General features: G+C 42.9%; 1 protein-coding gene across 2 annotated transcripts in view; it reads left to right on the top strand.

Moving 5' to 3' along the window:
• Nucleotides 1-14,474, top strand: part of LOC112225284 (rho GTPase-activating protein 6) — a 64,506-nt gene that overhangs the window by 27,442 nt on the left and 22,590 nt on the right. For both annotated transcript variants that reach the window (XR_002949558.2, XM_024389078.2), the window contains exon 2: nucleotides 14,025-14,184. Coding sequence is in view for 1 of the 2 variants with exons in the window: in XM_024389078.2 (XP_024244846.1) it covers nucleotides 14,025-14,184 (160 nt within the window). In the remaining variant the exon portion in view is untranslated. The remainder of the gene's footprint in view (nucleotides 1-14,024; nucleotides 14,185-14,474) is intronic.

Raw genomic sequence — 14,474 nt, 5'->3', positions numbered from 1 at the left:
CTTTTATCGATGGCGGTTATGATATCATTTAGTACCTTGAGCGTGGCTCAGGTGCACCCGTGACCAGCTCGGAAACCAGATTGCACAGCGGAGAAGGTACGGTGGGATTCGAGATGGTCAGTGACCTGTTAGTTGACTTGGCTTTCGAAGACCTTAGATAGGCAGGGCAGGATGGATATAGGTCTGTAACAGTTTGGGTCCAGGGCGTCTCCCCCTTTGAAGAGGGGGATGACTGCGGCAGCTTTCCAATCCTTGGGGATCTCAGATGATATGAAAGAGAGGTTGAACAAGCTGGTGATAGGGGTTGCGACAATGGCGATGGATAGTTTCAGAAATAGAGGGTCCAGATTGTCAAGCCCAGCTGATTTGTAAGGGTCCAGGTTTTGCAGCTCTTTCAGAACATCTGCTATTTGGATTTGGGTAAAGGGGAACCTGGAGAGGCTTGTGCGAGTAGCTGCGGGGGGGGCGGAGCTGTTGGCCGAGGTTGGAGTAGCCAGGCAGAAGGCATGGCCAGCCGTTGAGAAATGCTTGTTGAAGTTTTCGATAATCATGGATTTATCGGTGGTGACCGTGTTACCTAGCCTCAGTGCAGTGGGCAGCTGGGAGGAGGTGCTCTTGTTCTCCATGGACTTCACAGTGTCCCAGAACTTTTTGGAGTTGGAGATACAGGATGCAAATTTCTGCCTGAAGAAGCTGGCCTTAGCTTTCCTGACTGACTGCGTGTATTGGTTCCTGACTTCCCTGAACAGTTGCATATCGCGGGGACTATTCGATGCTATTGCAGTCCGCCACAGGATGTTTTTGTGCTGGTCGAGGGCAGTCAGATCTGGAGTGAACCAAGGGCTATATCTGTTCTTAGTTCTGCATTTTTTGAATGGAGCATGCTTATCTAAAATGGTGAGGAAGTTACTTTTAAAGAATGACCAGGCATCCTCAACTGACGGGATGAGGTCAATGTCCTTCCAGGATACCCCGGCCAGGTCGATTAGAAAGGCCTGCTCACAGAAGTGTTTTAGCGAGCGTTTGACAGTGATGAGGGGTGGTCGTTTGACTGCAGGTCCGTAGCGGATACAGGCAATGAGGCAGTGATTGCTGAGATCCTGGTTGAAGACAGCGGAGGTGTATTTGGAGGGCCAGTTGGTCAGGATGACGTCTATGAGGGTGCCCTTGTTTACAGATTTAGGGTTGTACCTGGTGGGTTCCTTGATGATTTGAGTGAGATTGAAGGCATCTAGCTTAGATTGTAGGACTGCCGGGGTGTTAAGCATATCCCAGTTTAGGTCACCTAACAGAACAAATTCTGAAGCTAGATGGGGGGCGATCAATTCACAAATGGTGTCCAGGGCACAGCTGGGAGCTGAGGGGGGTCGGTAGCAGGCGGCAACAGTGAGAGACTTATTTCTGGAGAAATTAATTTTTAAAATTAGTAGTTCGAACTGTTTGGGTATGGACCTGGAAAGTATGACATTACTTTGCAGGCTATCTCTGCAGTAGACTGCAACTCCTCCCCCTTTGGCAGTTCTATCTTGACGGAAAATGTTATAGTTGGGTATGGAAATCTCAGAATTTTTGGTGGCCTTCCTGAGCCAGGATTCAGACATGGCAAGGACATCAGGGTTAGCAGAGTGTGCTAAAGCAGTGACTAAAACAAACTTAGGGAGGAGGCTTCTGATGTTGATATGCATGAAACCAAGGCTTTTTCGATCACAGAAGTCAACAAATGAGGGTGCCTGGGGACATGCAGGGCCTGGGTTTATCTCCACATCACCCGCGGAACAGAGGAGGAGTAGTATGAGGGTGCGGCTAGAGGCTATCAAAACTGGTCGCCTAGAGCGTTGGGGACAAAGAATAAAAGGAGCAGAATATATTCAGGGCATAATGCGCAGACAGGGGTATGGTGGGGTGCGGGTACAGCGGAGGTAAGCCCAGGCACTGGGTGATGATAAGAGAGGTTGTATCTCTGGACATGCTGGTTGTAATGGGTGAGGTCACCGCATGTGTGGGAGGTGGGACAAAGGAGGTATCAGGGGTATGAAGAGTGGAACTAGGGGCTCCATTGTAAACTAAAACAAAAATAACTAACCTGAACAACAGTATACAAGGCATATTGACATTTGAGAGAGACATACAGCGAGGCATACAGTAATCACAGGTTTTGATTGGGAGAGCTAGCTAAAACAGTAGGTGAGACAACAACAGCTAATCAGCTAGCACAACAACAGCAGGTAAAATGGCGTTGAATAGGCAGAGAGGGTCGGGTTGACTACACGAAGAGCCTGAGTGCGGCTGGGGCCGGCAGATAAAACATAAACAAGCAGAATGGAGTACCGTGATTAATGGACAGTCCAGCGTGCATCAGCTATGTAGCCAAGTGATCAGTGTCCAGGGGGCAGCGGTGGATGGGACAGGGAAGCTAGACTGGCGAGTATTATCCAGGTTAAAAAACTGGCTGGCTGTGCGGAAGGTAAAAGCTGCTAGCAGTGGCTAACAATGAATAAATAGCTTGTACCTAATTAGCTGGTTAGCTTCTGGAGGTTCTTGAATGTGTTCTAAAAATTTAAAATAATAGCGATTCCGTATCACATTGGGTGAGGCAGGTTACCGGAAGGTATAATCAAATTAAAAATCAAAAAGAGATTGAAAGTAAATATGGGTCCAGTGAGTGGTTGGGCTGGCTGGGGATGTGGCGATTCAGACAGTTAGCAGGCCTGTGCTAACAAGCTAACAGTTAGTAGGCTGGGGCTAATCAAGCTAGCAGTTAGCAGACTGGGGCTAAACAAGCTAGCAGTTAGCAGGCCGAATTAGCAAGCAAGCAGATAGCAAGGGCTAGAAAGTTAGCCTTTGGGGGACGTCGCGATGGGGTTAAGTCTGTTTATGCCTCTTCATGCGGTGACATCGATAGACCTGTCGTGGGTCGGGTTATTGTAGCACAGGAGTATGCTTTGGTGGTAGCACCGGAGCTCTGGCCGGGCTAGCTTCAGGCTAAGTGGATGGAAACGCTAGCCAGGAGTAATCATCTGAGGTTGCGGTTAGCTAGTTAGCTAGTTGTGAAGATCCAGATGAGAATGTTCCGTTTGCGGTGGGAATCCGGGGATAAAAATAATAGGTCCGTTATGCTCTGGTTGGAGTCGCGTTGTTCGAACTGGCGAGAGCTTTCCCGAGCTAAAGGTTAGCTGATGACCGCTTGCAATGGTTTGCTGCCTGATAGCTGGTAGTTAGCTGGCTAGCTTCAGTTGAGGGATTCCGGATCCGAAGTAAATATAAGTACTTTAGAAAAAAAAGCAGATTCACGCTACATTGGGTGAGGCGGGTTGCAGGAGAGTATTTAGATGTTGAGGTTTAGCAAAATGTTTTAAAAGATATGCGAAGAAAAAAAAAAACGGTATATACAAGGGACACGACACGACAAGACGTCTGACTGCTAAGCCATCTTGGATGTTTAGGTAATATGTACTATAAATAATATATGATATTGTGCTTAAAAGCAGGAAGTACCGTATAAAGTATGATAAAATGTCCTAGAATCAACTTCTGAAAACAAGACATGTACGCGACCTTGTGTTTCACATCATTATTCAAAAAACATTTGTTGTGAAGTGCAATAATAGTAGTCATTGTTTTTGTTGACAATGTCTACAGAACATCCTAAGGTATTTTTTTTTTCCCAAAATAAATATCAATGTAGTTAAGATAGGTGCAACTGAAACTGCCATTACTATTGGTCATTTGTAATCTATTTCCAAACTAGGAATAACCAATTATGGGTGTCTTTCCCCTCATTCTAGATACAATAAATGGTTGCTGTGTGTGCAGGTTGTGAGCTTCCCAGACATAGAGAAAGTCAATGAATAATCAACAACCCCAAACTCACCTCGGCATGCAGTCATGAATATTGATCAGCATGCAGAATCCTGAATGGTTCAGATCGGAGAGATGACTGGCTCTTTTCCACTTTTTTAGGTAATGCTGTGCTTGTAGAGGTTTTGGAAAATGTGCACCAGCGTTTGTTTTAGGTATTTGTTCCTAAAATTAGTCTAGTCCCAGTTTGAAGTTTTTGTGGAGAACACAACTCGTAAAATGCTCCTTTGAAGACTTCCTGAACAGAGAGGAATATTCATCACCTATCGTATCTAGTTCAAATATGGTTGATGGATGTATTCTGGGTGCTCAATCTCACTATTTTGTTTTTTACCTTGCTCATTGTATTCCACTGAATGATATCTTATGTTTTCTCTTAAAAAAAAAAAAATCAGCACATTGGTAAGGAACCACTGAATGACATGTGCCTTGTGTAAATGCTCTCATTTAGGCTACAGTATTACAGTATACAATAAAGTTATATTTATTGAATGCAAATTCATACTATTTTAGGTTATAAAGTCTATTGACGCACATGTGCCCCAATCTACACTTGAATAAAAATGTAAACGCAGCATATAACCATTTCAAAGACTTTACTGAGTTAATCTATGGATTTCACATGACTGGGAATACAGATATGCATCTGTTGGTCACAGATACCATTAATAAAAAGTAGTGGCCTAGATAAAAAAAAACTGTCAGTATCTGGTGTGACCACCATTTGCCTCATGCAGCGCGACACATCTCCTTCGCATAGAGTTCATCAGGCTGTTGATTGTAGGCTGTGGAATGTTGTCCCACTACTCTTCAATGGGTGTGCGAAGTTGCTGGATATTGGCGAGAACTGAAACATGTTATCGTACAGGTCGATCCAGAGCATCCCAAACATGTTAAATGGGTGAAATGTCTGGTGACTATACAGGCCATGGAAGAACTGGGACATTTTCAGCTTCCAGGAATTGTGTACAGATACTTGCGACATGATACGTGCAGATACGTGCATCATCATTCTGAAACATGAGGTGATGGCGGTGGATGAATGGCATGACAATGGGCCTCAGGATTACGTCACGGTATCTCTGCGTATTCAAATTGCCATTGATAAAATGCAGTTGTGTTTATTGTCCATATATGTTCATATGCCTGCCCATACCATAGCCCCACCACCACCATGGGGTACTCTGTTCACAATGTTGACATCAGGAAACGACTTGCCACACGATGCCATACATGCTGTCTGCCATCTATCCGTGAAGGGCACACTCCTCCAGCAATACCAGTGGTCATCAAAGTTGAGCATTTGCCCAGTGAATTTAATTACGACACCAAACTGCAGTCAGGTCAAGACCCTGATGAGGGCTACGATCGCACAAATTAGCTTTCCTGAGATGGTTTCTGAAAGTTTGTGCAGAAATTATTTGGGTGTGGAAACCCACAGTTTCATCAGGTGGCTGGCCTCAGACGTTCCTGCAAGTGAAGAAACCTGATGTGAAGGTCCTAGGCTGATGTGGTTACACGTGGTCTGCAGGACGGTTGTACGCACTGCCAAAATCTCTAAAATGATGTTGGAAGCGGCTTATGGTAGATAAATTAACATGAACTTCTCTGGCAACAGCTCTGGTGAACATTCCTTCTGTCAGCATGCCAATTGCACGCTCCCTCGAAACTTGAGACATCTGTGGCATTGTGTTGTGTGACAAAACTGCACATTTTAGTGGCCTTTTATTGTCCCAGCGCAAGGTTCTTGGCGTCTTGATAAGCCAGACCTGTCAAGTGGATGAATTATCTTGGCAAAAGAGAAATGCTCACTAACGTGGGTATAAACAAAATTGTGGACAAAATTTGTGAGAAATAAGGTTTTTGTGCATATGGAACATTTCTGGGATCTTTTAGACTTTTAGAGTTGAACGATCAAAACTGTAAGTGAAAAGAGTAAGCATCTCGTTAACAATTTTTAAAATATTTTTTAAAACTGCATTGGGAGGTAACCACTGAAAGACATTTTGTGAACTCTTTCATATAGGCTACAGTATTACAGTTTACAATAAAGTACTATTTCCTCTAATTGAATTGAAATGATTAACTATCAAAGCGGTTAGTAACAAGACTAAGTTTCCCTGCTCCCACATGTGGAGGTGTATGGCTATGTGTCTCATATGTCTATGTGTCACCTTGGGTAATGTTCTGCCATCCTCTGATTAGTGCTTTGGCAGCAGGGTAGCACCTCTCACCTGTAATTTGATTTTAAAAAAACACCACACAGAGTTGCCTAATATTTTCACATACCATGTTTAAGATGAGATTTTGAGCTTGGGTTAGTGTGACAGCAACATCCACATTTAATGACACAATATTTTCATAGACCAGGTGCTCCTTTTAGTGTGCAAGAATGAATGCACACTAAGAGTGACATTTTCATATGATGTTTTTCAAGCCAAACTTTTCAGGATGATCCATTTCATAAAATGCTCTTTTTTTCCCACTGTGGTGTGTTTTCCTAACATCATAATGCTTGAAATGGTATTAGACATGTAACTTGTTATATTACATTGCTGAAAATGATATTATCTGTTTACTGAATATACTGATCATCATTCTGCATCGATCAATTTAATCAAATGTATTTATAGCGCCATTTTTTACATCAGCATATGTCACAAAAAAACTCTCATAGAAAGGCAGGAACCTAGGAAGAAACCTAGAGAGGAACCAGGCCAGTCCTCTTCGGGCTGTGCCGGGAAGAGATTATAAGAGTACATGGTCATTTAAGGCCAGATTGTTCTTAAAAATGTTAAAATGTTCATAGATGACCAGCTGAGTCAAATAATAATTACACTGGTTGTAGAGGGTGCAACAGGTCAGTATGTAAATGACAGTTGGCTTGGTTGAGACAGCAGGTGCGGTAGAGAGAGAGTCGGAAACAGCAGGTCCGGGACCAGGTAGCACGTCCGGTGAACACAATCAGGATTCCCTAGCCGCAGGCAGAACAGTTGAAATGACCAGGTGGACTGGGGATAGCCAGGAGTTATCAGGCCAAGTAGTCCTGAGGCATGATCCTAGGGCTCAGGTCCTCCGGGAAGGGAGAGAGGGAGAGAGAGAATTAGAGGCAGCATACTTAAATTCACACAGGACACCAGATAAGACAGGAGAATTAAACCAGCCCCCCGGCAGATAGACTATTGCAGCATAGATACTGGAGGCTGAGACAAGCGTGGGCCAGGGGATACTGTGGCCCCATCCGACGATACCCCCGGACAGGGCCAACCAGGCAGGATATAACCCCACCCACTTTGCCAAGCACAGCCCCCACACCACTAGAGGGATATCAATAGACCACCAACTTACTAACATGAGACAAGGCTGAGTATAGCCCATGAAGATCTCCTCCACCGCATACCCTCATATCTCTGCACTCACCGATAATATCCGGGTAGCTTTCTTTTGCAGCAAGTCAACACACACACATGGTCATAGTAAACATTTAATTTAAAATACTTTTTTTTACACTAAACATTTCTACAAGAGATGGTTTATGAGTGCTGGGGTTATGTCAAAGTCCAGTCCACCATGTCTGTATAGTTTTCAATATGAGGACCGTGCTCCTCTGTGTTTGAGAAGGACTGTGGGAACCTAGCATGTACAGAAATTAGTTTGAAAGCCTCCCCTCCCATGTACAGTACTCACTCTGTAGGAATGTCTGAACAGATTAACCAGATGCGAGCTGTCATTTAAACTATTCTGAACAAGATACGACTTTGTATTATACACAATTACAGTGTATGATAAATGTGTACACATATCTGCATGTTCCCTCAGTTTTATACACAGCAAATTCCCCAGTTTTAAATTAACACAAAGTGTGGACCCGTATAGACACTGAACAGTGTTGAATTGACAATGCTTAGTGTAAAGGTTTATTTTCATATTTCCTAGAGTGCCTTGCCTTTCAAGTGGATTGTAGAGTTATCACCAAAGACTGAATTTGTTAGTGACAGAGACATGCTTGTTGCATTCATCCAGTTTCAGTCCTACCGTGAGAGGGTTGGTTTTCCAACCCCACTAAGTGCCAAGTTTATGGTCAAGTTGCAGCAGTATGTAGGAGGGAGAGGTGTGCCGGAGGGTGTGCAGTTTCGAGGGGGAAAAGTGGTGTGTTTCAATTGTGGGAGTAGCCATGTTGCTGGGGATCAGAAATGTCCTATCCGAGTGAGATAGATTGAAGTGTCTAGGGTGGGGGAAGTGCAGAAAGTGTCATGCTGAGGTAGTGAAGAAAGTAGAGGATGAGGAGGATCCCTGTGAGTAGTAGGCCAGTGCAGAGTGACCCAAATGTTTTGTGCTTTAGTAAGGTTGGCTTCTTGGCGTTTTATTACTATGATCATTAATTGTACCGCACAGATGGAAAGGAAATCCCAGAAGATTGAATTGGTTGCAGCAGCAGATATGTTTTGGGGATATCAGAGATTTTAGTGCAGAAAAACTACAGGGGGTTTTGAGAGAAGGGATTCCACCCTCCCAGGTCGACGGCCTGGTGTAGAACCTGTTGGGACCAAAGTAGTGGGAAAGTGTGGTGGGGAGTGCTGGGGATATAGGGTTAGATGGCAGTACAATTTCCTTCTTCTTTTGTGAACAAATGTGCAACGCACTTTCCAAACTGTGAAAGGTACCAATACACAACGAAGCGTCTAGTCTGCTGCAAAACCACATGAGGAGGAAGAAGAAGAAGATTTGATGAAAAGATCTGAGGTGAATGGTCAGGTGAATGGTCAGGTGAATGGTCAAAAGACCCCCAAAAAATATCAGAATTGGCTGCCTGTGTAAATACAGTCATTGAGTTATGACCCATCAGACTGGAGGCTTGTCTTGGTAGGGGCGTGGCTTTCAGGAAGTAATTTTTGGTGATATGAGAGTAAATATAATTCCAGTTATTCTGTTCTGCAGAATTATTGTCACATTAAGCTTGACAAATGACACTTTTGTAGCTTTAATTATGCTTATAGAAGTGTATGAGTCCTATGCAAACACCTCTGCAAATCCCAGTGTGATATCCCCAGTGGGATAGTAACCCTTTGTTGCATTATGTAAATAATCATATTCATATTTGTGTATGTTGTGTGCAATATTCAAGCCAAATGTAACATAGCAGTGTACATACTTAACATGATAATGAGCCATGCCTCTCGAAAATAACCTATGGATTACATTAACGAAGACCCAGCTGCTTGGTCAACCCATCATAAAAGTGAATGGAAACCCATCTGATGGTTGAATGAACGCACGCTTGGGTAATCTGAGCAACCCAGCATGTTGGGTTATACACCGCACCTGTCAAAATATACTGGTTTGCAAAGTGATGTGTAATTTCTATTGGAATCCAGCAGAGAGGGGATAACCAACCTTCTGCATTTTCTGTGTCCATGTATGCCGACGACTCAAGTTTTATATTAAATCCGCAAGCTATATCCCTGCAATGTCTCATTGAAGATCTAGATAGCTTTTCTGGACTCTGGACTAAAACCTAATTATGTTAAGTGTATAACATTACGTATTGGATATTTAAAAAATACAACTTTTACATTTACCCTGCAGTTTACCTATAACACGGGCTGACTGTGAAGTAGACATACTTGGTATTCATATCACATAAGATATCAATGAGCTCTCCACAATGAATTTCAATAGAAAATAGACAAGATGCTGGAGACCATGGAGAGGTAAATACCTGTCTATTTATGGAAAAATTGCCCTGATTAACACCTTAGCCATATCTCAGTTTACACACTTATTTTGATTTATCTGGGATGCTAAACCAGACAAGATAAACCGTGCCTATCTATATAATGGGTGAGTTGAGATGATAAAAAAATATAAAAGCACTAAACCTCTCTCTAAAAGCTTAATTTATCCAAAAGGTTTACTTGAACCCTAAATGGTTCTCAAGTAGATTACTATTAAACAAATAGTATGGCTGACCTCAAATGTGCTAGTTGATTAGACCTGTATTTATGAAAAATATGTTTGAAAAGGGTATTTTGTTTTTAAATGATTTTGTAAATTGAAATGGTAGACGTATGTCTTTCATGGAGTTATCAGAATTGTAAAGGAAGGACTGCTCAATCCAAGACCACAACCAACTGACTACAGCATTTCCCCAAAAATGGACGAGGCGGGTGGCAGCAGGATGAGGTAGGGAACTGGTCTGTCTGCCCAATATAAAGGATCAAAACTGTCAGAGAAATAAAAATAGCATAAATAGGAAAGTATACCAGTTTCATTTGAGGACCAGGATGTTGACAGCTGTGCCATACAGATTGCAAAATAGTTGGGAAGAGATTTTTGATGTTCCGATTCCATGGCACAGGGTGTATGAATTGATATATAAAATGACACAAGATTCAAGACTTTGTGCTTTTCCGCTAAAGTTATTCTTGCCACCAACAAAATGTTGAATATTTGGGGCATACGATCATCGCAGCTCTGCAGGTTTTGTTGTGAGGATACAGAATCAACAGACCATTTTTTTTGGTGTTGCCCTCAGGTAGCCAATTTCTGGTCTCTGGTTCAGGAATGGCTGAAAATGCATAACATTGATCTGAATTTTACCCTAGAAATAGTATTGTTGGGAGATCTGGAGAGACCGGGTCAGTCAATTACTAATATTCTTAGTAAAAGTATTTATCTTCCACTCGCAATCTGTATATTCGATTAGATACATTTTCAATCTATGTTAAACATCACGGCATAGTTGAAAGATATATGGTGTGTAGAAATCCGAAGAAGGTGGCCAGCAGAGATAGGTGGGATAGGCTGAGGGTTGGGATGTGGAATTGGAGACAAGTGGGAGTGGAGTTGCTGGGCGGAGGATAGAATGATGGTCAAAGATAAAAGAAAAACAAATAAAGTAAAAATAAAGCATAGCAAAAAAGTACATTTGAATGACACCAGTGTTGTTACAGCTAATTCTTGTTTGCCTGAGGCTGATGCCGCATAGGCTTTGGACACATGCATATACACACACTCTCATTCAAATGCACATACACGGACACACACACATACACACAGGTAAATAGTGCCTTACATGCACTCAAACATATTCAGTTGGCCTTTCTGTTATTTCTGTTGTCCTTCAGGTCTTGTTTTTTGCATTGTTGTTTTCTCTTCTTCCTCTTTTGTTAATTTTGATGGTTGTTGGTGCATTGGGGAGGACGGGGGTCATGGGGTTGGGGGAGGGGGTATTGTGGGGGGGTCTCGGGTAGTTGAAGTGCAGCTCTTGGGGAACTGTTGAGGGGATCTTGGAGGGCTAGTAGCCTGGCGGTTGGGAGCTTGGTCCGGTGGCTGATGTGTCGTCGCTTCGGGTCCCCGTTTTTGACCTTGTGGGAGATCTGTCGACGTGCCCTTGAGCAGGGCGTTGACCCTGGTTGCTTCTGTGGGTCGCTCTGGATGGGAGTCTGTTAGAATACTAATGTGATGTAAATGTTGAGTGGCTTCACTGCAAGTAGATTGTATGTTTTAAATATTCAATAATAGACAATAATCAATAATCACTAACATACAGTCATGGGTGGTAACTCTACAATTCACTCGAAAGGCAAGGCGCCCTGGAAAATAAGGCTTTACACCAAGCAGTGTGTTAATTTAACACTGTTCCAGTGTCTATACAGGTCCACACTTTCAGTGTTAATTTAAAACTGTCAGTGTTGATTTAACACTGGGGAATTTGGTGTGTGGTTTCTCAGTGTATGTAACCTTTTTAAACCTATTGTACGGTATCAGGTAATGGTGATAACTTCTCATTAAAACCTAGTCCAATTACCTTTTCATCTTAGAGTCGGTTGTAAACAAATACCTTGTAATTTTATTTTGTGGAGAGATGCTGCACCATGTCAAACTCCTTCCACGGAGAGCAGAGTGTCTTTATTTTTTTCCTTTCAACGAAGATCTATGCAACCAGGTGAGGGGAGTTCCTTACTAATTAGTGATCTTAATTCATCAACAAGGGGGAACGAAAATCTGCATATACTCGGCCATCAGTGGAATGAGTTTGACAAGTACTGTAAAGATGCATAAAACTGCAGGAGTGAAAGCAAACAATGTGGTTGCCAAGTTACCAACCAGCCATTTAAAAATATATCTTGGAAAGGATTACACTGCTCTATTTTAGAATCTCACTGCATCCTACCCTGGAATGACACCTGCTCATACCTCAACCATTATCACAATCAAATCAATAGGGACATCAATTAGTAGGAACTTATAAGCAGTATTAGGCAGCTTTGTAGACCTATTTTTGACTTTGATTTGGACAAATAATAGAATAGTTAAAAATGTGCCTTTCTTTTCCTACCTCTCGTCCAGTTTCAGCAAAACTGTTGACAATCTGCACAGTATTTTTCTTGTCTATCCACACAGGAAACTAATGTTGGTTAATCGGATTGTTTGGTCAGATTTACCATCCCATTTACACTGTGATCAATCCCACATTGTGCAAGTGTGTGATAAAGTGCTGTGATGTATTACTGGGTGTTAATGCCTCCCAGCTGTGGAGGGCATCAGCCGTGTGTGTGTGTTTGGCCTTTATTGGTTGGCATGCAGGGCAGGGAGATTAAACACATTATCTGGCTACAGCAGAGATCTTGGCTCCAGTGGACAGAACATGGAGAGAATTGCAACAGAGCCAGCAACAGAGCCAACAGAGCAAACCCACATTTTCTTCAAATGTCCGGGGGGGCTGGTCTCAGACGAGGTGAAGAAGTCGAATGTGGAGGTCCTGGGCTTGCTTGGTTACACGTGGTCTGCAGTTGTGAGGCCGGTTGGACATACTGCCAAATTCTCTAAATCAAGCGGCTTATGGTAGAGAAATGAACAATCAAATCCCTGGAAACAGCTCTGGTGGACATTCCTGCAGTCAGCATGCCAATTGCACGCTCCCTCAAAACTTGAGACATCTGTGGCATTGTGTTGTGTGACAAAACTGCACATTTTAGAGTGGCCTTTTATTGTTCCCAGCACAAGGTGCACCTCTGTAATGATCATGCTGTTTAATCAGTTTCTTGATATGCCACACCTTTCAGGTGGAAGGATTAACATGGCAAATGAGAATTGCTCACTAACAGTGATATAAACTAATTTGTGCTTAACATTGGAGAGAAATAAGCTTTTTGTGCATATGGAACATTTCTGGGACATTTTATTTATTTAAACATGGGACCAACAGTTTGCATATTGCGTTTTATATCTTTGTTCAGTATTGTTGAACATGTTATTACTCCAACCTCGTGAAAGTGATAAACTGACACGTTTTCCTTTTTTGTCAACAACAACTTTATATCAAAGGAGGGCCTCTGATTTGACAGCCTGCACATGCGCAGTTGGCGCTCGACAACCATTAGACCCGATGACGTGTTTCTACACGAGGCTTACCTTTATTCTGAACTGGGTGGTTCGAGCCCTGAATGCTGATTGGCTGACAGCCATGGTATCAGACCGTATACCATGGGTATGACAAAACATTTATTTGCACTGCTCTAATTACATTGGTAACTAGTTTATAATAGCAATAAGGCACCTCAGGGTTTTGTGATTTATGGCCAATTTTCCCACGGCTGAGGGCTGTGTCCAGGCACTCCGCATTGCGCTTAAGAACAGCCCTTAGCCGTGGTATATTAGCCATATACCACACCTCCTTGGGCCTTATTGCTTAATTATAGGTCAGTGGCTTATCTAGCTGACGATGCCATCATCCGGGAGAGTAGATTATTCATATGAACACAAGCTCTTGTTTATACTTACGCTTCCAGAGTAGAATGAAAGAAGAGTTTGTATGTTATTATACAGAATGTAGTACAACAGAAACAGTGCTAGGTCTGGACACTCCTCCATCCACCACCCCCTTCCATTCACTTGACATATACTAGCCTGAATCCAACTGTCTTGTTGACACTTTGGAGGATCTCATCTTTAGTAATGGGAAGTGTCAGATGATTGTTGTGCCGGAGGCATTCAGCTGTCAGGTGAGGCAGAAGTGTCTGTTGGTGTACGAGTGCTTTACTTTTTTCAAAGAGCATGACTAAAAAAATAACCTCCACAGTGACAGATATCTCTGGGGTGTGCGTGTGCGTGTCTCTCTCTCTCGTTCCCTCTCTGACATGTGTCTTGTCTCCTCACAACAGGATGACTTCACATGGAACAGCATGTCAGGGCTGAGCGTGCGCCTGAAGCCAGTGCTCCTCCAGAGCCTCTCAGAGTTGGAGAGAGTCCGCCTGCAGGAAGTGGCCTTCAGCAGGCTACTCCAGGACTTCGACCTGGGTTGCCAGATCACCATCCCCAAAGGTACTCTACTACTCAGGCCTGGAAGCCATCTAACAGTCAGCCACTATCTCCTGATTCCTCCCTTCAGACTCCCATACAGTGAGCAAAGCTATTTGTTCCCAGGCCCTTGGCGAGAAGTTCTTGTTACAACATGTCGAAATATTACTCAACAGACACTAACTCCAAAACAGAATGTAATGTATCATTTCTAGTTAATCCTGCATGTTTAGTGTTGGCATAAGACAGCAATTTGTAAAACCATTTTTTACCTAATTTATTCGGTGTATTCAATTACTTTTTGTATAGAAGAA

This window comes from Oncorhynchus tshawytscha, linkage group LG26 (assembly GCF_018296145.1).
Source record: "Oncorhynchus tshawytscha isolate Ot180627B linkage group LG26, Otsh_v2.0, whole genome shotgun sequence".
Lineage (NCBI taxonomy): Eukaryota > Metazoa > Chordata > Actinopteri > Salmoniformes > Salmonidae > Oncorhynchus > Oncorhynchus tshawytscha.
Note: the sequence above shows the minus strand (reverse complement) of the source record. Positions and strands in the feature narration are given on the sequence as shown.